The sequence below is a fragment of the Diadema antillarum genome, unplaced genomic scaffold, assembly GCF_040938485.1.
Source record: "Diadema antillarum isolate AM-2024a unplaced genomic scaffold, OU_Dant_1.0 seq00001256_RagTag, whole genome shotgun sequence".
Taxonomy (NCBI): domain Eukaryota; kingdom Metazoa; phylum Echinodermata; class Echinoidea; order Diadematoida; family Diadematidae; genus Diadema; species Diadema antillarum.
In genome coordinates, this window is record NW_027272040.1 from 330,211 (window position 1) to 352,686 (window position 22,476).

A 22,476-nucleotide genomic window follows, 5' to 3' on the forward strand; every position below is an offset into this window, starting at 1 on the left:
GAACTCTCGACGCTAAGTTTTGACGAATTTAGACTAGTGCCAGTATTTGATTGGTTTGTTAGTATTATGTCAGCCAAGAAGGTAAGTCCCTGTCTTTCGATGTGTTTTCTTGATACGCATATGCATAGTCTAGTATGTTTTAGTTGATAAGAAACCTACATGCACTGATAGCAATCTAACGTTAGACTTAGTGAGTAGTGAGTGGGATCTGTTCAGTCGGTCTGAGTGATGATGATGATGTGCATTAGCAACGCCACGGTTTATACTGTACACACGATACTGAATACTGTGTCTGACTACCACTCCACTGCACCCTGACCAGTGTTTTCCTGACTATTAGTGTATTAACAGTTATACAACACGTTTTACAATCAGCAGTTGATGAACAAGTTTGTATCTTACCCATACTTCTGGCACTTTCTGCTTCTATTACTTCTACTTTGGTACTCGACAGCATCCATTACCAGGCATCACTCTGTGTCTGAATGTAGCGTTGAGAACTTAACTAAATCAACAATCGACCAGGCCGGGGAATGCCAATTTGAAAATTCAAGAAATTGAAGTCGTCTAGGTTCTCTACTTCTAAATTCTGAAATGTACGAAAATGAGGGCATTCACTGTATGAAGGTGATGATGTGGCATACTCGTGAAATAGGCCCCAGCACTCCACTGCGTGTCCGTACGGCGGCTCGCCTGTTTATACTTGTGAATTCAACCTCACTGTGTGGCGTTCATCGGTACATAAGCATGGCAGTGGGGCCTTCTTCCATGGAATAATACTCTTGAATGCGGCCCCACCAAACAGCGTGTCATCTGCAGGCATTCTACATATTAGTACAAGCATAATACGGGAGTTTTACTGGCATAGGAAATTGATCTACGTGCTGGAAAATCCCTACTCGCGACAAGCCCGCAACATGTTTACAGACACACACAGACACACACCTCCGTACCCACACGCGCACTTACTGTACCACATTATTTTACAAGAAGTGTGGCCCTGCTAGATAAGCAGTAGGTCTATTAAGTATTAAAGGACAAGTTCACCTTCATAAACATAAGGATTGAGAGAATGTAGCAATATTAGTAGAACACATCATTGAAATTTTGAGGAAAATCGGACAATCCGTTCAAAAGTTATGATTTTTTGAAGTTTTTGTGCAGTACCCGCTGGATGAGAAGACTACTGCAGTGTATGAATAACTTAGATGTCACATGCGTACAACAATATAAGGAAAATATAAAGAGAATTTCACAACATTCCATCTTTTGAAAAAAGTACACATTCCCCTGACTCGTTACCGATACATGTTATGGGTAATATTATTCCCCCTGCCCTTAGAAAGAGGCAAGTCAATTGCTCTTTTATTATGCGAAAAAAGTGAAAATATGTTGAATTTTCTTTTATATTTTCTTTATACTGTTGTACGCATATGACTCACAAGCTGTAGTAGTCTCCTCATCCAGCGGTTCCAACGCAAAAATTTAAAAAATTCATAACTTTTGCATCGAATGTCCAATTTTCCTCAAACTTTCACTGATGTGTTCTACTAATATTGTTGCATTTTCTCAATCCTTATGTTTATGAAGGTGAACTTGTCCTTTAAGCATCAACGCATCTGTCGTTTCTACATTGTGGGCAACATTTTGGAGTCATTTCTACATTAGTGGGTGTTTTCTACATTTGTGGGCAATGACTACTTTCTACATTTGTGGACGATTTTCTGCATTATTGGCTGATGTATTTTTACATTTGTGGGTTCAACAAGGTGCTCGTACATTGCATGCTGATGATGAAATTGTATTGATCAGCCATGAGGACCATTAAAGAGGAAATCCACCCCCAAAATAAATAAACTTTAAAAGAAAGAGAAAAATATTCTTTGGAGAAAAATACAAAAATGACAAAAATCAGATAAGGAAAAAAGAAGAATCAAATATCAGTGGCATTTTGAAATTTCACGTTTTTCGGAAGACATTTCTTGATCAGCCCTTACGAATTGAGCAAGTTGACATTGTCATACTCTCACATTTCCTATTCATTTCATATACTACAAAGATGACAAAAATCTCATGATCAGCTGTAGAACCTATTCAACTTGCCTTAAAACCACCCAAAATAATTAAAGAGAAAATGTCAACTCTAATATACACTGTATCTTGCCCTTGGTGGGAGACCATGCTTTTACTATTACACAACATTGTACATGTATTAGCTAAAAATAACAATCCCCCCCCCCCCGAATTTCATGAAAGATTGTGAGGGTATCGTCAGCACGCTCATTTGAATATACAATATGTATATTCAAGAAAGAACAGGTCGAGAAATTTTTTCCAAAAGAAAGTGAAATTTCAAAATGTCATATCTTCCTGATTTCTTACCTGATTTTTGTCATTTTGGTATTGTTCTGTAAGGCATATTTTTCTCAGATTTATTTTGAAGTCTTATTTATTTTTGGGATGTACACTGTATAAACTACAGCCACACGCATTCATGTCTTTGCGATCCAGCTACACATGTGTTGTTGTATCAACAGCCTATTCCACTCGCTGGATACAGCCACACACGCAGAAGACAGATTTATGTATAGAAATTGGTACCTCAGTCCTTGTAAACCACTTTGCCACATATCAGTGCCATCACTACAGTGGTATCCCATGAACCACCATGCATTGTGTTACAGAAAATTGCCATGATCATTGTGCAAAGTGTGAGGAAGTCTGTGATCCTGAAAATACATTGTAGCTTCCATTTTTGTCGAGCCCACCAGAGGTGAGGGGAGACTAAGCGTCTGTCCGTCCGTCCGTCCGTCGTCTGTCCGGAACACTACAAAAAAGTTTCACATTTTACCATATATGAAGGTCACCTCAAGGTCAAAGCTCACAGGCAGGGGTCAATGAACTTTCCATAGGGCCCTATGTTAAGTTTTTATGGTGCGTTTCTATTACTGTAAACGTCAATATTTTCGCGCGATTAATTTTTCGCGCTGAGCGGCTCGAAAACGTATTCGCGGGTTCTTAAATTCGCGCTCCGCAGCAGGTTACTTTACTGTAGTACACATTCACTGCTTTCATCCAAAGCCTCTGCTACATATCTTGCTATGCCAGCGTACGACAAACGACGTAGCGAGCGGCTCGACTGCGAGTACAAGCACTCAAATACGTAGTACAGCTGTGAATGTAGTACCGTAGTCACGGGGGAATGTAGCATCGGTGCGTGCGGTGCGCACATGCATGCTACAGTACACAGCAATCTATCGTCTCTTCGCACAGTACTAGTAGCGTAAACATGCCTGTACATTGTACTACGCAGCAGTATCATCGATGAAGCGCACACAATTCATCCCGTTCAAAATGTGCATAGAAAATTGTGAAGATATATTCGCGCGTTTTTGAATTCGCGCTAGCCGAACGTAGCGCGAAATCCGCGAAAATTAATGTACCGCGAAAATTTCCGCGTTTACAGTATGGGTCAAAACTTTTGATCCATAACTCCATTTGTGACCAAACTTGGGTGGTATATGTCCCTTGGGGAGTGGATGGTCACCACAAGGTCAATGGTCACAAGCATGGGTCAACAAACTTTTAGAGCCCAATGTTAAGTTTTTATGGCACGTTTCTATTATGGGTCATAACTTTTGATCCATAGGTCCGTTTGTGACTAAACTTGGATGGTAGATGTCCCTTGGGGAGTGGATGGTCACCACAAGGTCAATGGTCACAAGCATGGGTCAACGAACTTTTAGAGCCCAATGTTAAGTTTTTATGGCGCGTTTATGAGTGATAACTTTTGATCATCCGTTTGTGACTAAACTTGGATGGTAGATGTCCCTTGGGGAGTGGATGGTCACTACAAGGTCAAAGGTCACATCTAGCTAGCGCGTCAACAACTTGGACGTTTGCTAGAGCCCAGAAGGTGCTTGGGGTTGGATGTCAAAGGTCACAAGCAGTTTTTAGAGCCCCAGAGTGCGTTTCTATTATGGGTCATAACTTTTGATCCATAGGTCCGTTTGTGACCAGACTTGGATGGTAGATGTCCCTTGGGGAGTGGATGGTCACCACAAGGTCAAAGGTCACAGGCAGGGAGGGGTCAACAAACTGTAAGGGACCAATGTTAAGTTTTTATGGCGCGTTTCTTTTTTGCCATAAATTTTTACCCTTTTAATATCTCATTTTATCTGTTATATCTCTTTTTTAAAATCTGTTATCTCCCATTCGCGTACAATTTCTTGTACAATTTCTTGTACGCGAATGGGCAATTGCATTATGGCACTTGCCATGTTTAACATCGTAGCTAGCCACAGCAGTTACAGCTGTATGTGCATACAGTTGTATTTATAGGCCTCCTTCATCCATCAGGTGCGATGCCACGGTATGCTGAAGAAGGGTGGTCCACAACTTGAAATTTGAGTGCACATCATAAGCACGGAGTACACAATATTTTGCAATGAGCTCTCTTTGAGCACTGTGTACAGTCAGCTCAAGTATGTACGCCCATGATTTTGTATCATGGCTACTAGTACTGCTAAGACACTGATCAATCAATTCAGTGCGTATATACGTTGATGTAGGGCAATTAGTCATCATCATGTCGATAGAATTTTATGAATTTGTATTTTTTTTAAAAGCTATTTCTTTCTCATTTTCACTAGACATGAATAAAAAATTCCTGTCATGCCTTTCTTCTTGCATTATGCTAATTTGATACATGACACATGCATCAAAAAATTTTTTTGCAACATTTTTCAGCAACATGAAAATGCACTTATTTTGCTTTTTTTAAATTAAGATAGATTCCTGATACAATCAGTACCAATATCCATTGATTTCTGGTCAACATTGACCAATATCATGGAAATGCACGGTATGTACTTTCGAACTTATAAAGCTAAAATTCTGCCTGCATGTTTACATATGTACTATAAATATACTAGTGAAAAACAGAATGCCTGTGTTTATTCTTCATAGCTCAAAATTCAGGGGAGCCACCTGTTTTTATTGCATATTTCAAAAGTAGAAAATGATTAACATTGTAAGTATGACGATTGGGGAACAAATTAATCACTTGTCTCGCGAAGAAAATCGTAGAGAGGTGTACTAGGTTTTGCTCGCTACTGCTGAGCTTCGTCAGGTACAATAAGACACGGTGGTGCGTGCACGCAAATTATAGCTTGTATGTGGATGTGGTAGTGGGCACGCTGCTACCGGGGCCAGGTTGGGCAGTGTGCCATCCTGTGTCCGCTGTTTGCTGCGTTCATGTGGACCTAGTTGGCAGCACGCTGTCCCCCGGGGCGGGCTGGGCAGTGCGCCCTACAGCGTCCGTACGTTGCCGTCCGATTCGGCAGTTTCGATTTGTGCGCTGTGTGTTGGTGAGTGTGAATGCAATGCATCCATGACTCGGGTAAACTCAATGCTGACGTCTCTGTTAAGGCTGTCCTTACTGAGTTGTATGGATGGCTCCCTTCACTCTACGAGTGTACCAGTGTCGCACTGTGTCTATGTATTTCACGCCTTCCCAGTCAGGTTGGAGTTCGGCATTCCATGCATGTTCTGCTACTGCAGATGCCTCCATTTTGTAGTTTGTGATGTCACGGCGATGTTCAGCTAACCTTTCCTCAACAGGTCGTTCATCTTACTACGATTTTCTTCGTGAGACAAGTGATTAATTTGTTCCCCAGTCGTCCTACATAGTATTCACCGCGATGGTCAACATCTTCACAAGAACATTTTAAGTGTCAATATTTCAGTGACAGTTAGCGTGACGTCGTCATCGCAAATAAAAAAAGTGACATGATGTTTGACATTCGTTTGCATGTACCTCAGTCATTTTTGTCAACATTCTCCCAATATAATGCTATACTTTGGACAATTGTCTGTCAAGTCAGCATCATCGTGTTTTAATTTGATGATGTCAGCATAATATTGAAAATTGTAATGAAAGTTTACGTGTTACAAATATATGTTTACATGTATGGGAGGTGATTTTTCCCCCAATTATGTATTGACTTGACAACATCTAGAAGCTGTATCTCAATTGATTTTGCCCCATTTCCTCTGAAAGTTTATTGCTACTTTGCCCTACTACCAGCTAGGACTTTGTCATAACAGAGTTCACCGCTCATAAACATTTGTATGAAAACTATTTTCATAAACCCTTAAAGGACAATATTTGTGTACTCTTACGCACAGGGTTGACGCTGTGTGGAGAGTCTTGTGCACAATGAGTGTAATACCCCTTTCAGGTAATCGCGGTTCAATTATCTGCATCCAAATAATGCGGATAGAGTAATCAAAATCGCGTTCATATATCCCATGAAGTGCGCACTACTTTTACGAGCGCCCATTCATATAACGGTGCGAAAGACGGGAGTATTTGTCATGGTTACTGCGCACGCCTCTATAATGACGTAATGTTTCCGATGATATACTCACGTGTATGCACAGCTCTCGCTCAAGCTCAGCAATCAGCGGTTGTGCGGGAAATCGAGTGACCTTTGACCGAACTGTGGAATGTCAGTGCGCATAAGTCGTAAAACGCGTTCATGTATTCTCGATCAACTCCTCATGCTGCAATAATGCGGATAATAGCAGCATCAAAATAATGCGCACTTTTTTACTCCTCTCCCGTTAATGTAATCAAAATTTTACGACTTATTGCTCCTATTATCCGCATCCACGATTACCTGAAAGGGGTATAAGTCAGTATGTTGCTGGCCCCTGAGCGGCATCCGCCCAGTCAAAATATGCATGCATGTAGGTGGTCATCTATTACTGTGGGTATGTGCGTGTGCCCTAGATGCTTTTGCACTCTGAATTGTACTACACTGCACACATATCAGTGACAGATCCAGAGGTTGGCGCTCCGGGCGCATGCCCCCTCTTTATGTTTTGTTAAAACAAAAGGAATGAAAAGAAAAAATGGGGGGGGGGAGGAGGGTGTGCCCCTATAAATTTGTAAAGGTGCCTCCCTTTTACGGAATTTCTGGATCCGCCCCTCCATACAACGTAGGTACATATTGGTACGGTACTCCAAGTTTCCCTGTGTCAAAATCGTCAGACTCCGAAGTGATCAAACCTGTTTAGATAACCCTTCAATGTGTCTTGTCCTTTTCCCTGAATTACCTACGATGATGCCCAGTAAGTTGAAAACTTGTAGAGGGCCATTCAAAGGTTTCAATCCTGAGCTTGAGGAGATCCATGTGATGTATCCGTGGGATGGTTAGTTTATGCAACCTGGATTATTTGTTGTGTCTCTGCTTCCAGTGATCACTGAGCTTACACTTGAAGCTATTCACTGATGTTGCCTCGACAGCTTCTGCACAAAGGCTATTCCAAGTAAAATTGTATTTACTACTCTCTGACTGAAAGAGTTCAACTTTTTACTAGTTTGACACCTTCGTTTATACTTGAAACTTAAACTTACATGATGTATATTGTATGACACCGTGTAAATTGATCATTGATGACTTAGACCCCGTTTACAGTGCGGGGCTGGGCCGAGCCGCGGCCGAGCCGCGGCCGAGCCCACCCTCAATTGCGAGGCCGAGCCCCGCAATTTTGTCCGTTTACACTGCTGGGCTCGGCCGCGCTTTTGATTCAAATCTTTCAATATTTTGTCGTAGTGGTGCTCTGCTTGTAAACAAACGCAATTTGGTAATGTCTGGTTTTCAGACCCTTTGCCAACTGAATTCCGCGGCGACTTTGTCGCCGCCGTACGGGCAAAGGCCTTTGCCGAAGGAAAAAATCCTTTGCAGGACAAAACCACCTTAAACGATACTAGTTTTCGACGTTGAGGGGTTAATATCCTGAATAGCAAAAGATACATGCAGAGGGTTTGGAAGCCAGAAGTTTGTGTTTACACTAAGAAAAGGCCGGGCTCGGCCGCGGCTCGGCCGCGGCCGAGACCACCTCCAGAGCGAGGCCAAATGCGAGGCCAATTTTGGCCTCACATTTGGCCTGTTGCGCGTTTACACTGAAATGAAGGTAGACTCGGCCGCGGCCTCACCTCGCACTGTAAACGGGGTCAAAGAGAACAGCTGAATCAAAGTCTTCCATATCATGCAAACTATTGAATACTTGAATCATATCTGGGGCCTGTTGCATAAAACTTACCGTTGAATTTCAATGGTAGCTACCGTCAAAATTAGGCGTCACAGCCAATCAGCATCAAGGATTATAAAATTTACCGCTAATTTCAAGACTTACTGCTAGAAAGGAGCGGTAAGTCCAGCGATAAGGGTTTTATGCAACAGGGCGCTGGACGTTCATGTCGATACTCTAGGAATGGAATCCCCAAATATTTGAGTCTCTCAGGATATGACAACGATTTAACTTCTGATACCAACTTTGTTGCTCTCCTCTGAACTGATTCAAGCTTTTCTGCATCACTCTTTCAAAGCTCGTTCCATACACAAGAGCATTCCATTCCAAGAGTGGTCTAACAAGGGCCTTACACAGGAGGACAAACACTTCCCTTGTCACATTTGTAAAAGTCCTTTTGATCAGACCAAGTACTGTACGAGCTGAAATTTTAGTGGTGGTTTTATTTTCGCGAATTTCGTGAATAACATTTGAACTGTGAAAATAACAAAAAAAAAAAAAAAAAAAAAAAAAAAATGTGTGCGACCCTCGAGTAGCAATTCGCGAAAATATCTGTACACGAAAATTTCAGCTCGTACAGTACTTTATTCACCTTACTGCTACTGTAAAAGTGGATATTTTCGTGCGACTAATTTTTCGCGCTTGACCGTGTCAGAAGAGTTTCGCGTGTTTTTAAGATCAAGACATCATGCACAGGAACGTATGGCATGCAAAAATATTCGCATGCTTTTATTTTTGCGCTAGTTTCTATTTGCACAAAATGCGCAAAAATTTCAACACCACGAAAATTTCCACTTTTACAGTTCTACGATTCTAAAATCTGCAACCAAATCAACAAGGTCCATGCTCAGACCTGTGTGGAGTAAAGTTTATTCATCACTCTCAAATCCCAAGGTACAACCTGTAGAATAATGGGAGCAGTCCCATACTGTATGCATTGTACGAGCTGAAATTTTCGCGTACAGATATTTTCTTGAATTGCTACTTGGAGGAAATTTTCGTGTGTTGTTAATTTCGCGGTTGCGAGGGTCTACCTGAACTTAGTTATTCGTGCGTTGTTATTTTCGTGTGTTGTTATTTTCGCGTTTCAAAGGTGATTCGCGAAATTCGCAAATATAAAACCACAACGAAAATTTCAGCTCGTACAGTAGGTGTCTGTGTGTCAGAACTGCCACTATTCAGGGTTTGAAATTGGCGATGGTCCGCTGGCCACTGGCCACCCAAAATCATGTCAGACTAGCTAAAAATCATAAGATTCTGAAGTAACTAGTCCGTCTGGCTAGCCAAAATATTGCTTCAGTGTCAAAATTGATTCTAAGTAGTCCGCCTGGCTAGTTTAAAAAAAAGTTAAGTGCGACCCCTGCTATTACTCAGTCATCAACAAACTTAACAATTTAGAGTCTGCCAAAATGGCACACGAGTCTTTGAATAGTCTGCCAAAACAGTTGCACTCTACAGTACATGGTGGTACGTCAGTGATAGCACACTGTCAGGCCATCTAACATGCATACAACCTTGTACATATGTCAACTCTATGTTCATGCATACGTTATTAAAAAAGAACAGTCATGATTTTCGTATGTAAGTGCAATTGAGGAGTTGGCACAATATGATCCGAATTTCAGATAAACATGGGATGTTTTTGTGTGTATGTGTGTGTCTTGTTGGTGTCTTTTCACTTTTGATCATGCTGAGCACAATTGTGCAATGGGTTTTTCACTGATTGCCCCTGATTACTCTGTACTGTAATTTGATTCTACCCATGTAGACCACAGCAAACTATAACCATTTTCAGCATGCTTTAAAGCACTGCACTTGCAGTACAATGTACACTCTCAATCACTATCCACAGCTTTGAGCCATAACCACCTATCTGACATCATACAGCCCTGTTTGTACATCTCCTAAAGATGCCAGTCAACTTTGAATAGATTCATAAATTCTGACAAGATCAAAGTCAAAATATGAATATATGAACTTTTCCTGATATTGTTCATTGTATTTGTTATGTGCTCTCAATAACTTTCCACAGCTTTCAGCTGTGACCACAAAGCTCACACCACAGGTGTACACATCACCTAAAGATGCATGTCAAGTGTTATCTCTATAGCTATAGTATATTTTTTTCAAAATACTACTTGACATGACTTTATTCATTGAGCAGCAGCTCTTGCATCCTTGGATGATTTTCTCCAACACATTGATATAAAAATGCTAAACAGTATGCCCCCCAAAAACAAATTAATTGGATTTTTGCATTGACAACACCCACTATGATTGCACCTTCTAAAATGTTGCTTCAGGGTTTTGAAATATAACATCTTACAGTCTGTAGCTCTATTTTGCAGAAAACCCTATTCAATTTGGTTAAGTGGTCACAGAGAAATGTGGATTGTTGTAAAGCATATCATGAGTCTGATTCTTCCAAGTTTAGCACTTCGATGCTCTTGGAACTGCATATTAATGTGTGAACACAATAGACAGAACTTGAAGGGAAGAGATTCCTGACATGCTCTACAAAATTCCTCATTTCTCTTTGACCACGGAAGCAAATCAAATGGGATTTTCTTTAAGATGTGGACAATGAGGTATAGTTTCATCCCCTGAAATTGTATTTGCATCGATTCTCTATTTTTAAAGTTTTTGTGGTGAAGGGTACCACTGTTTTTTGTTTTGTTTTGTTTTTGTTTTGTGGGGGGACATACGGACGGTAAAGCTCCAACGCATTATGTTGCAGCTGACACTTTCTGCTTTTGTAATGTGCTTTCTAATTTTTGAATATCTGAATCATGTTATAAATTTAGTCGAAATTGGAAGTTATGCGTCAATTTAGAGAGATTTTGTGTAATCTGTGTTATGTACACGTATGGGCAGAACCTGTGTGGCTTATTGTTCGTGAGATATACAGTTGTAGGCATTTTTTTTTTCTTCTCCAAATCTGTTCTCCATTGAAACTTTAAAAAAGTGCATGGTAGAATATAATTGTCTCCAGTCATGTATACAAGCGTATCACATAATTTGTCAGTCTCAACAAATTTCCAAACTTTTCCAGTTTTATAAGGTCAACCTGAATATCAGTACATAAAGTGGACCAAAGTAGGATTGGCCAGTATAATACAGGTTTGGGAAATGAATAGTTTCCACTGTATCTTGTAATTGGCACATTCATTGATCAGTTGTAAAATTCTAACTTGTGTACTTTCCAAGAGTTATACACCATGAATAAAGTTGCTCTATTATCATACACATTCTTTCACATCAGTATACAAACTTACAAAAACATATATTGTTTCTCATTGCGGTGGAAAACAAGCTTTTTTTTGTTTCTTTTTTTTTTGTAAAACAGTCCAATGTTCATGAAGAATTCATATCACATGTTATGTATTGCAGGGAGATCCACTTTATCGTATTCATCGTAGTACCATGATACAGTATGTTGTGCACATTCATTGGAGGCTGCTTTCTATAATGTCTGCATACATATCTAACTTGCTTCCTTCTATTAATCTCCTTTTTAAAGGGATGTCCCTCAGGCATCAACGAAGCTGACACCACTTCAGTCAACATGGATGACCATCATCACCCTTGCCATTATCCAGTACGGTGCTTTCTGGTAAGGAGCCACTCTCTTCTCCTGGTCTACTATAGCAGAGTTGCCAACTTGTACCTTGGTCAGTTTGTCCCTAGGATAGGACATTTAAAGGAAAGGCCCCTGTGTGTAAGAAAGTTACAACCCACTGAAAGATCCCACTTCATTCATTCATTCATTCATTCATTCATTCATTCATTCATTCATTTACTCACTCATTCATTCATTCATTCATTCATTCATCGCAAAGAGCGGGGTACCTAATTGGGAAAGTTGTCTGCCCTATGAAAAGTAATCACAACTGGGTCCCATGGAAGACCAGCTACAGTAGTGCAAATAATGGCTATCCAGCCAACTTGTCACTTTGGAAATTAAAACAAACAAATGTTCCCTATTGCACAGATTGATTTTTACCTGAGTCTTTCTCTTTAAATAATTTGCCCAACCCTTAGGCCTAAGTGGCAGTGAAAATAGGCTGTACATGTACATTGTAAGTGTTACTGTCTCAAATGCAACAAAAACTTGTCTGACTGTAAAGAAAGAGATAAATCTAACACTGGCCAGTCTTGCCTTATTGTATCTTTCAGTCCTTGATTACACAGTAGATAAGTGGACTTTATAGTGTTTACTTCTCTTCATATTTGTGCTTCTAAAACGTGTAGAAAAATGTGTTAACTTCAGATAAAAAGTGAAACTGGCATGAATATGAAGAGAAATTCAGGCCAGTATCCAAAGACAGAGTTCAGAATGAGTAACACGCCCACTAACGTGATACACTCCAGTGGTGCATACGTACACATATTGATGCTATTGTTTGTCAGTTGGGTCAACAAACTTTAGAATTGACACGGAGTGTATGGGATTGGATGTTAATGTACATTGTAGATGTTGGCAGTATGGAGAAGAACACAGAATACCCTATCTTTTCCTTGAATATACTTGGAAAAAGAAAGAACAGTGCCCAAAGTACAACAGCAAGCAGCACACTTGCGCACTCACACACACACACACACACACACACACCAAATCACACATTATTGTAACATGATAGACCTGACAGAGATTTTTGCCACAGGAAAAGAAACGCTTTTGGCGGCTTTTAGATTGGCAGATAATGTTGACTAGATAATATCAAAGGCTCACAGCTGAACACCAGGTATTGTGTGTAGCCAAGGCTGATGTGGTGACACCGTGTGGAAATACAACATGTATTACACATGCCTTGATATGTCAGCAGCAAGGAGATTGATAGTGTGACCTTGTGTAAAAAAATCAAATTTGCTTTCTTTATGACATGCATAAGGCCATGCTTTCCTGGGTACCACTATTCAGATTGTGTGTGTTTTGTGAAAGCTCAACATGCCAGCTATTTTAGTTTTTTTTAAAGCTAAAAAATCTTGAAATATGCCCTGGCTCTGTGACATAGGTGAAGTATCCAGCTCTACTGCGCACATGACGCTATCCAGGGCTGCACACTGGCGCCGGTCCGACGGTCAAAGACCGGTAAAAGTCACTGTCGGACCGGTAACTTTTCAGGACATCCACAAGTTACCGGTCCGACATGACCAGTAAAAAAAAAGCATTGGTGGGGTCAGTAGAAAGGAAAAGAGCAGCCCCGATCAGGGAGAAACAGAATGCAAGATATCGCACTGTTCAACAAGTTTTACGCAAGTTTTCGTTTATGCCTACCGGTGCAATTTGTACAGTAAACATAGTTTTGAGCACTAGCAGTCGACCAGTTATTCGCGCTCGCTTGCGCATTTGGCGCTGCTCACGCACTGCCATGCAATGCAATACATGCAAAGCAAACGATGCAAAGCATGTACAGTGTAACTGCTTCTCGTTTGCTTGCGATCGGCGCGGTCATGCCAGACAAGAAGCATTGAAAGAAGCGCACGCATTACTGGGTCATTTTACTCATGATTTTTTAACGCAAGATCGATCCTATCCCGGCTTCGCAGCAGCGTGGCAGTTATGTTAGATCTAATTTACTTGTGTCGATTTTTAGAAAAAGTAAAAACACATTCGATATTCAGCGATACAGTAAATGGATCTGATTGCGTTTATTTTCATTTTGCACAGTCATTTCACAAATTGATATTTTCATTCGCTCAGAATGTTCTCATAACGAAGATAGGCGCAAAAAGGATCACGAAATCGGCCCTTCCGTGTACTTTTTAAGAACGCATGCACAAAATGTGAAGAGATAATACTAGGGAGAAAAAAAAAAATCATGAAATCATGGCAGTCCCGCTTACATATTTCAGGTAGAAATCGTCCCAAAAAGGATCATGAATTCGACCGGCCGCGTCGTATCTTCCAAAAGATAATGTACGAAATGCGAAGAGATTATAGAGGAGAAAAAGAAAAAAAAAATAAAGGACATATTTTGGTGAGTGCATCATAAACGATTACAGCCGAATAACAATTCATGAAATCAACGCAATCCCGTTGAAATTTGAGGAAATAGGGCCTAATAGGCGCAAAAAAAAAAAAGGATCTTGAATTAAGTCCTGCATGCCGTCTTGGTTATCAAAAACGCATACACAAATGCGACGAGATTATCGGGAGAAAAATAAAAAAGACATTTTTACCCTTCTGGTGCGTGTATTACAAAAGATTACATCCGAAGTAATTCATGAAATCGCCACAATCTCGCTGATATTTGAGGTAGAAATAGGCGCAAAAAGGATCGTGAATTCGGCCGTGTCGTATACCTTGTAGATAAGAACGCATGTACGAAATGGGAAAAGATTAGCGGGAGAAAATAAAGGACACATTTTCACCCCTTTTGGCGCTTGCATCATATAAATTACAGCCGAATAGTAATTCATGAAAATTTCACAATCCCGTTGGAATTTGAGTAAACAATAATAGACGCAAAAAGAATATCGAATTCGGCCCTGCATGCAATGTATAAGTTTGAAAATGCCAAATACGAAGAAATATCGGGAGAAAAATAAAGAACGCATTTTCAACCCTTCTGATGAATGTATCACAAAAGATTACAGCCGAAATAATTAATGACATATCGCAATCCCGCTGATATTTGATGTAGAAATAGGCGCTAAAAGGACCGTGAATTCGGCCGTGACGTATAGGCATGTACGCAATGCGAAGTGATTATTGGGTGAAAAATGCAGCACACATTTTCAACCCCTTTTGGCCCGTGCATCATAAAGATTATAGAGCCGAGTGATAGTACATAAAATCATCTCAATCCCGTTGAAGTTTGAGGAAACGATAGGCGCAAAAGAATCATGATTTTTCGCCGTGTCGTGTATCTTTTAAGAACGCATTTACAAAATGCGAAGAGTTTATCGGGGAAAAATAAAGGACACATTTTCAACCCCTTTTGGCGCGTGTATCATAAAAGATTGCATCCGAAGTCATACATGAACTCATCGCAATCCCGCTGATATTTGAGGTAGAAATAGGCGCAAAAAGGATCGTGAATTCGGCCATGTCGTATATATACCTTTCAAGAACGCATGTACGGAATGCGAAGAGATTATGGGGAGAAAAATAAAGAACGCATTTTCAACCATTATAGCTGGTGCGTGCATCACAAAAGATTACATCTGAAGTAATTCATGGAATTGCCACAATTAGTCTGATATTTAATGTAGAAATAGGCGATAAAAGGATCGTGAATTCGGCCGTGTCGTATACGCATGTACGAAATGCGAAGAGATTATTGAAAGAAAAATACAGGACACATTTTCAACCCCTTTTGGCCCGTGCATCATAAAGATTACGGCCTAATAATAATTCATGAAATCATCGCAATCCCGTTGAAGTTTGAGGAAACAATAGGCGCAAAAAGAATCATGATTTTTGGCCGTGTCGTATATCTGTTTAGAACGCATTACGAAATGCGAAGAGTTTATCCGGGAAAAATAATGGACACATTTTCAACCCATTTTGGCGCGTTTATCATAAAAGATTACTGCCGAAGTTATTCATGAAATCATCGCAATCCCGCTGATATTTGAAGTAGAAATAGGCGCAAAAATGATCGTGAATTCGGCCGTGTCGTAGAACGCTTGTACGGAATGCGAAGAGATTATGGGGAGAAAAATAAAGAACGCATTTTCAACCATTCTTGCCGGTGCGTGCATCACAAAAAGTTACATCCGAAGTAATACGTGAAATCGCCACAATTCCGCTGATATTTGAGGTAGAAATAGGGCGCAAAAAGTATCATGAATTCGGCTGTGTGGAACATCTGTAAGAACGCACTTACGAAATTCGAAGAGTTTATTAGGAAAAAAATAAAGGACACGTTTTCAACCCCTTTTGGCGCGTGCATCATAAAAGATTACTGCCAAAGTAATTTATGAAATCATCCCAATCCCGCTGATATTTGAGGTAGAAATAGGCGAAAAAAGTATCATGAATTCGGTCATGTGGTGCATCTTTTTAAGAACGCACTTACAAAATTCGAAGAGTTTGTTGGGAAAAAATAAAGGACACATTTTCAACCTCTTTTGGCGCTTGCATCAGAAAATACTACAGCCGAAGTAATTAATGAAATCGTCACAATCCCGCTAATATTTGAGGTGGAAATGGGCGCAAAAAGGATCGCGAATTCGGCCCTGCATGTCGTGAACCTTTCAAGAACGCATGCACAAATGCGAATAGATTATCGGGAGAAAAATAAAGAACCCCTAGTAGCGCGTGCATCAGAAAATATCACAGCTGAAATAACTCATTAAATCGTCGCAATCCAACTGACCACCAAGAGCAGGTTACGCAGCAAGTTCGTGTGCCGATGTTTAGAAAAAGTCACAAACGCATTTGATATAATCTGATTTTGTTCATTATCATTTTACACTGTAATTCACACACAAACATTCTATTTTTTCCTATCTTTTTTAAATTTTTTTGTGCAATAAATAATGCAAGTTAAAAAAAAAATTAATCTGTAAAATGTACATGGGGGGGGGGGTACGTCCATAAAAAACAAGAAAATAAGTTTGCAAGTCATTTAATCTTTTTTTAGGTTGTTGTTGTTGACCGGTAAATTTTCTGTTCGGACCGGCAAAAAATGGTAAAACGGGGCATTTACCGGTCCGCCAGAGACAGGTTGGACCGGCAGAAAAAATAGGTTAGTGTGCAGCCCTGCGCTATCGCTACTCGTCCCGGTCACAACCGGCTGAGTAACTCTGTACTGGTATGTTTCAGCCTTTCACAGTCAGGGATATGAGGTCATGTTTGCAATTTCTATTGGAAGAAATCCCCCTCTCTTTCAAAAAGGGTTTCAGCTGCAAGAATTTCTTGATCCCTATGGGTAATGTCAGACTTTATCATCAATATACCTCAACCTTTTCTTAATTACTGCAGCCCCCACCTGTCAAATGCAAATAATTTTAGCTAGTTACATTAGAGTATGAGCACTGTACCTTTTTGTTTTGTGTGATTCTAGGACTTTGTTTGGGAGGGGGAGGATGGAGAGGGAAATAATTTGTTTTGCGTAAAATAACACACACAAAATGATAATCACTTTGAATGCATATTTTAACAATTCTTGTGTTTCTTTTTTTTTCCATTGCAGGGAAAGCAGTCAGCAGTCTTCTTCCTCGTTATCTACACCATTCTCATGAGCTTCATGTTCCTGTCATATCTCTACACGTCAGATGTGTCAACAGGTAGTGCCCGCCATAGGGCTGGCATCCAAGGCAAAGATGTCATAGTCATCAGGAAGAATGATGTTCATCCAGACTCTGATTCACTCCAACTTTACCAAAGTCTTCCTAAGCCTGGAAATCCAGCTCGATTCCAACATTATTATCGCTCGATGCGCACAGGAGAAGTGAGTGGTTTTTTGGTGTGTGCCTAGATCAGATACATTTTGGCAGATAATACAATATCTTGGACTCTGAAAAAATATTTTTGTCAAAAAGGGGAAAAAATTACTGTGCATTATTTGAATCAGTTTCCCTTGAACGATAAGAAATTGCTTGCATGGCAGCTTCAGACAATGCAGAATGCATGTTTAACATAGTGACAATAAAATCGTTGTGACTCAAGTTTATCACCTCTGCCCTCAAGAGTGCTTGAGGCATTATGTTCATGTTATATGTCTGTCTGTCTGTCTCACATCTCATACGATTGTTCAAGGTTATAGCAAGTTGCAGAAAACTGCTTGATGGATTTTCTCTGTACCCGGACCAGGTATGTAGCTAAAGTTTAATTTGGGAAGCAAGGTAGAAATAGTTTACAATAAGATTACTTGTTAGAACATGGTATTGGTGATAACAAATCAATCAAGATCATGTCATCCTTGCAATATTACTTGCAGTTAGAATGTCCATTTGTAGTAACATTTGTGAAGAAGGATAGACATGAATAAAGAATTAATTGCCTGGAATGATGGATAAAAGATCAAAGATTGTGTTAGAGGTCACCAAAATTTAGCTGAAATATTATTTCCTGCCTTCAATTCCACTGCTGTTACATTGTAACTGAATGTTATTTGGAGTAGGGATTTGTGTGTTTCATTGATTTCAAAATAGTTACTTTCTGCAGAGGGTGGAAAGTCATACTGTACAGAGCTAAAATTTTTGCGGTGGTTTTATTTTCACGAATTTCGCGAATCGCCTTTGAACCGGGAAAATAACAACGCGCAAATAACTACGCTCAGATAGACCCTCGCAACCGCGAAATTAACAACACGTGAAAATGTCCTCCAAGTAGCAATTCGCGAAAATATCTGTATGCGAAAATTTCAGCTTGTACAGTACTTCTGTTCGCAGTCAAGATAAGTGTGTTTTACTAAGTGGACCATGCTCATATGGCAGCTAAAGTGATTGCACAATAAGCAGAAACCTCAAAATCAACTTCTAGTTTAATAGTTCAGATGTGGTATAAGCGCAGGATCGGGCCATGTACTGTACAGTAGCTCTAATTAAAAGGCTGTATAAATGAATTCATGTGAATTGAAGCTGAACTTGCATGGAATTAGTTCCTGATGTCAAGTAAACTGTGAGCTCATGGTTAAACCCAAAGATAGTTCTCAGGAGGACTCTAAATTTATTTCCCACCACTTTGATCTTACTTGTAATGCAGTGAACGGGTCTACCAAGAAACTTAGCTTGCTGACTTTTTTTTTCCAAGATGATGTGTTGGTATGACTACAATGTATTTTGAGATTAAAAGTGTAGAATAATTTTTATTGTAGCACATGACTTTTATTCAAGAAGGGCCCTCCCGTTCACCATTGTGGGGAGGTAAAACATTGCGTGATGATCAATATTGTGGCCTTGTAAGCGTAATCTACATGTGATTCACTCTAGTGCGGAAGATTGAGGGATTTTGCTATGATCCGATTGGTCGATTATTGATAATAATCGATTATGAAAACTTATGTAGCATCCTTGAGCGGTTGAGCTCTGAGATTGTGGACTTATGGCCAATCTTCTTGACTAATATTTTACATTTTTGTCATCTCTCAACTAAAATTGTGTGATTACAGTGTTATTTTACACATTTCTAATGCAAAGATATTAATTGGAGCTATAATACAACGTAGATACAGTGTAGCTCTTCAGGCATACAAAACTGTGTGTCATGCAAGCACATAGTAACTCATAACAAGTGGAAAGAAAGCAAGATTCTTGTATGCACATGAAACATTTGTATACACACTCATGAACTTTTTTTTTTTTGGGGGGGGGGGGGTTTAATTTCTGGAGAAATAGCTTTAAAGGACAAGTTCATCTCCATAGACATGTGGATTGAGTGAATGCGACAATCAATAATAGAACACATCAGTGAAAGTTTGAGGAAAATCTGACAATCCGTTCTAAAGTTTTGAATTTTTAAAGTTTCTGCACAGTCACTGCTGGATGAGAGGACTACTACAGTGTATAATGTCACATGTGTAGAAAGATATAAGGAAAATAAAAAGAGAATTTCACAAAACTGTACTTTTTGAATAAAGTGCGCATTTCTTTGACTTGTTAGTGATGTATGTTAAGGGTAATAACATTCTCCTCGCCTTCTGAAAGAGAGAAGTCGAGTGTTCTTTTGCTATGTGAGAGAAGTGAAAATATGTTGAATTTTCTTTATACTTCCTTTATATTGTTGTACACATGTGATATCACAACCTATAGTAGTCTTCTCATCCAGCCGTGACTGAGCAGAAACTTCAGAAATTCATAACTTTTGAGCGGATTGTCCAATTTTCCTCAAACTCTCACGTATGTGTTCTACTATTTATTGCTGCATTCACTCAACCCACATCTATGACAGTGAACCTGTCCTTTAATTTCAGGGGAAATATACAGTACATAGTGTAATATTGTCAATATTTACCTGTGCTCATGGTAGTAGCTGGAACATCTGTTTGACTAATAAAAAAATTGAATTAGATTCTCCATAGTGCATGTGTGCAATGCATGAGACTGATGACATCACTAGCTATGCACTACAGGTCGGACGATAGTCATTGACTGCTGCTCTTTATAAACTATGACTCTTATCATTAGCGATAAGCGTTTGTTTGAGGGAGCTTGGGGTTAATGTTCATTTTTGCAATCTCCAATCATCATTGATACTTAATACACTTGTATACCAAATTACTCTGTGTTTGTCTACACACTGAATGCTTATTACCCGAGTGTGATTTGATAGGAAAGAACTTGACCTATAGGAAGTATTTCATTGCTTGAATATTTGTGGCCTTTGCAGATAGGAGTACTCATATGTGACCGTGCACCTCAAAACGAACATAAAGTCGCACAGACTGATTTTGCGTGAGGACTGAAAAATAAATGAAATGGGTCAACCTAGCTGAACTTGACTTTTTCATATTTTCTGAAAGAGCGGGTCTTCTTTTACATTATGCTTAAATTTGGTTTCATGAAACGGGCAGGAAAGTGTGTTTTTTAGCAGTTTATCTCGAACATTTTTGGTAGAATAGTGTGATTAGGTGTGTTTTTAGATTCCCTTTTTCATTTCTGAAAAACCTTGTCCACACTCTTCACTTTCAACGCCAATAACTTTTGAAAGGATAGTGCTACTGCTTTGAAAGTTAGTATTAACTATGGACAGAATGTGTTAATGAGGCATGCTTAATTTCAGTTTAATCTTATAATCCCTTCATTGGTGTTACTCTTGTGGTTTACTTCCTGGTTTTTGTCTCGTTCATCGCACAGTCATCACGGTTTGGTAAAGATTAAGCGCTTGAATAGACACTGTACTTCAGAGCCTCTTTTCTCAGTTCATACTTTTCCTGAGTTTGTGCTTTCTTTCCAGTATTTAGATAGGTTAGGAGAGTCCATATGATTTGAGTTATACATCATTTTAAAGCTTAAAGTCTGCTCCTTCAGAATATGGTCTTAACTAAAAATTCATGTCTGGCGATTTTGTGTTTGTTTAGAGGTGCAGAGTCACATGTACTATAAACTAAATCTTAACTGAGCCAAGGGTACAAGTGAGCTGTTGTGATGGATTTTTGCTCATTGGCTCTCTTGTGCTACTGTATACTAATCATCGATTCATCATCCATACAACAAATGTAGTAGTCTGTTGTATGTAGAACTCTAGCATTTAGATTCACTTCTTTATTAAAGTCAAACTTGGTAGGAAATGCAAGCTCGATCAGGAGTTGGTGTGGAAAGCCCCACTGAGGTCCATGATGGGGCCCAAAGGCATTATACTTATATATAGAGTATGTTGTAAATCTAAAAGGTGCTGTTGTTTTTCAGAAGCAGCATACAAAGGTTGTATTGCAGGCACGTTCTTATTAGGTGATACGCTATCAGCGTATCACCGATTATGATTGTCAAACTCTCTTTATTTTTTCTTTTTATTCTTCTTTCTTTCTGCCACATTTTGTGTCGTGAATATCTCAACAATGACATGACGGAATAAGATGAAATTTTCAGTCAACATATCTCATGACAATATCTTGACACAATAACATTTTCATGACAATAACATATCTCTGACATCATCTAGGCACCATTTTGTGATTTTCGGACAATGTCACATGATCGAACATAACTTCATAACTAAATCTCATTTCTGTACCATTTTCGGTGGACATTTTTGTTGACCCTATGTTTTTATTGCATATTACAAAACCATATGAATTGTAAACATTTCAAGTATCAATATTTCCATAAATGCTCTATGACGTCATCATATCGTCATCTGAAATAAAAAAAGTGGAATTAATTTTTTTGAGGTACTGTTTCTGACATTCATTTGCTCGTATCTCTGTTGTTTATTAAAGCTCATTATTATCCCAAATTCAGATATGTTGTACTTTAAACATTTGCCTTTCAAGTCCATGTCATGGTTTTCAAATTTGATGACGTCATCATACTGGAAATTGTGACTAAAGGTGAAGACCCAAAATCAGACAAGTTTACGTGTTATGTCTATGGGAGCTGAATTTTTTTTAAACCATTCATTGACTTGATAATGTTCAAGCACCTTTACCTCAGCTGATTTTGCTCCATTTCCTCTGAAACTTAAGTATGTTGTAGCTGAGACAATAAGCTGCAGTAATCATGAATTTTATTTTTTCAAATCTCCTCATCAGGTTGACAATTTTGCAGCTGAAAACTGAAAATGAGAATGGAATGTGGACGAAACGATTCCTAAATTATCTTTCACATAAAGCTTATGTTCCACTCACTTTCCTCATTGAGACGTATAGATGAGAGGTTAAAGGCGGCGTCTCTGGCACCAGATATAAATTGTAAGTGAGGTTGCACACGTGAGGGTTCGAGCCCCACAAGAACACGAAACAAAATACATATACTTCTATCTTT

General features: G+C 39.3%; 1 protein-coding gene across 2 annotated transcripts in view; it reads left to right on the forward strand.

The window, feature by feature from the left end:
- LOC139745351 (alpha-N-acetylgalactosaminide alpha-2,6-sialyltransferase 3-like) overlaps positions 1-22,476 on the forward strand; it is a 44,467-nt gene continuing 21,991 nt past the window's right edge. For both annotated transcript variants that reach the window (XR_011711886.1, XM_071655746.1), the window contains exons 1-3: positions 1-81; positions 11,621-11,713; positions 17,247-17,504. Coding sequence is in view for 1 of the 2 variants with exons in the window: in XM_071655746.1 (XP_071511847.1) it covers positions 67-81; positions 11,621-11,713; positions 17,247-17,504 (366 nt within the window). In the remaining variant the exon portion in view is untranslated. The remainder of the gene's footprint in view (positions 82-11,620; positions 11,714-17,246; positions 17,505-22,476) is intronic.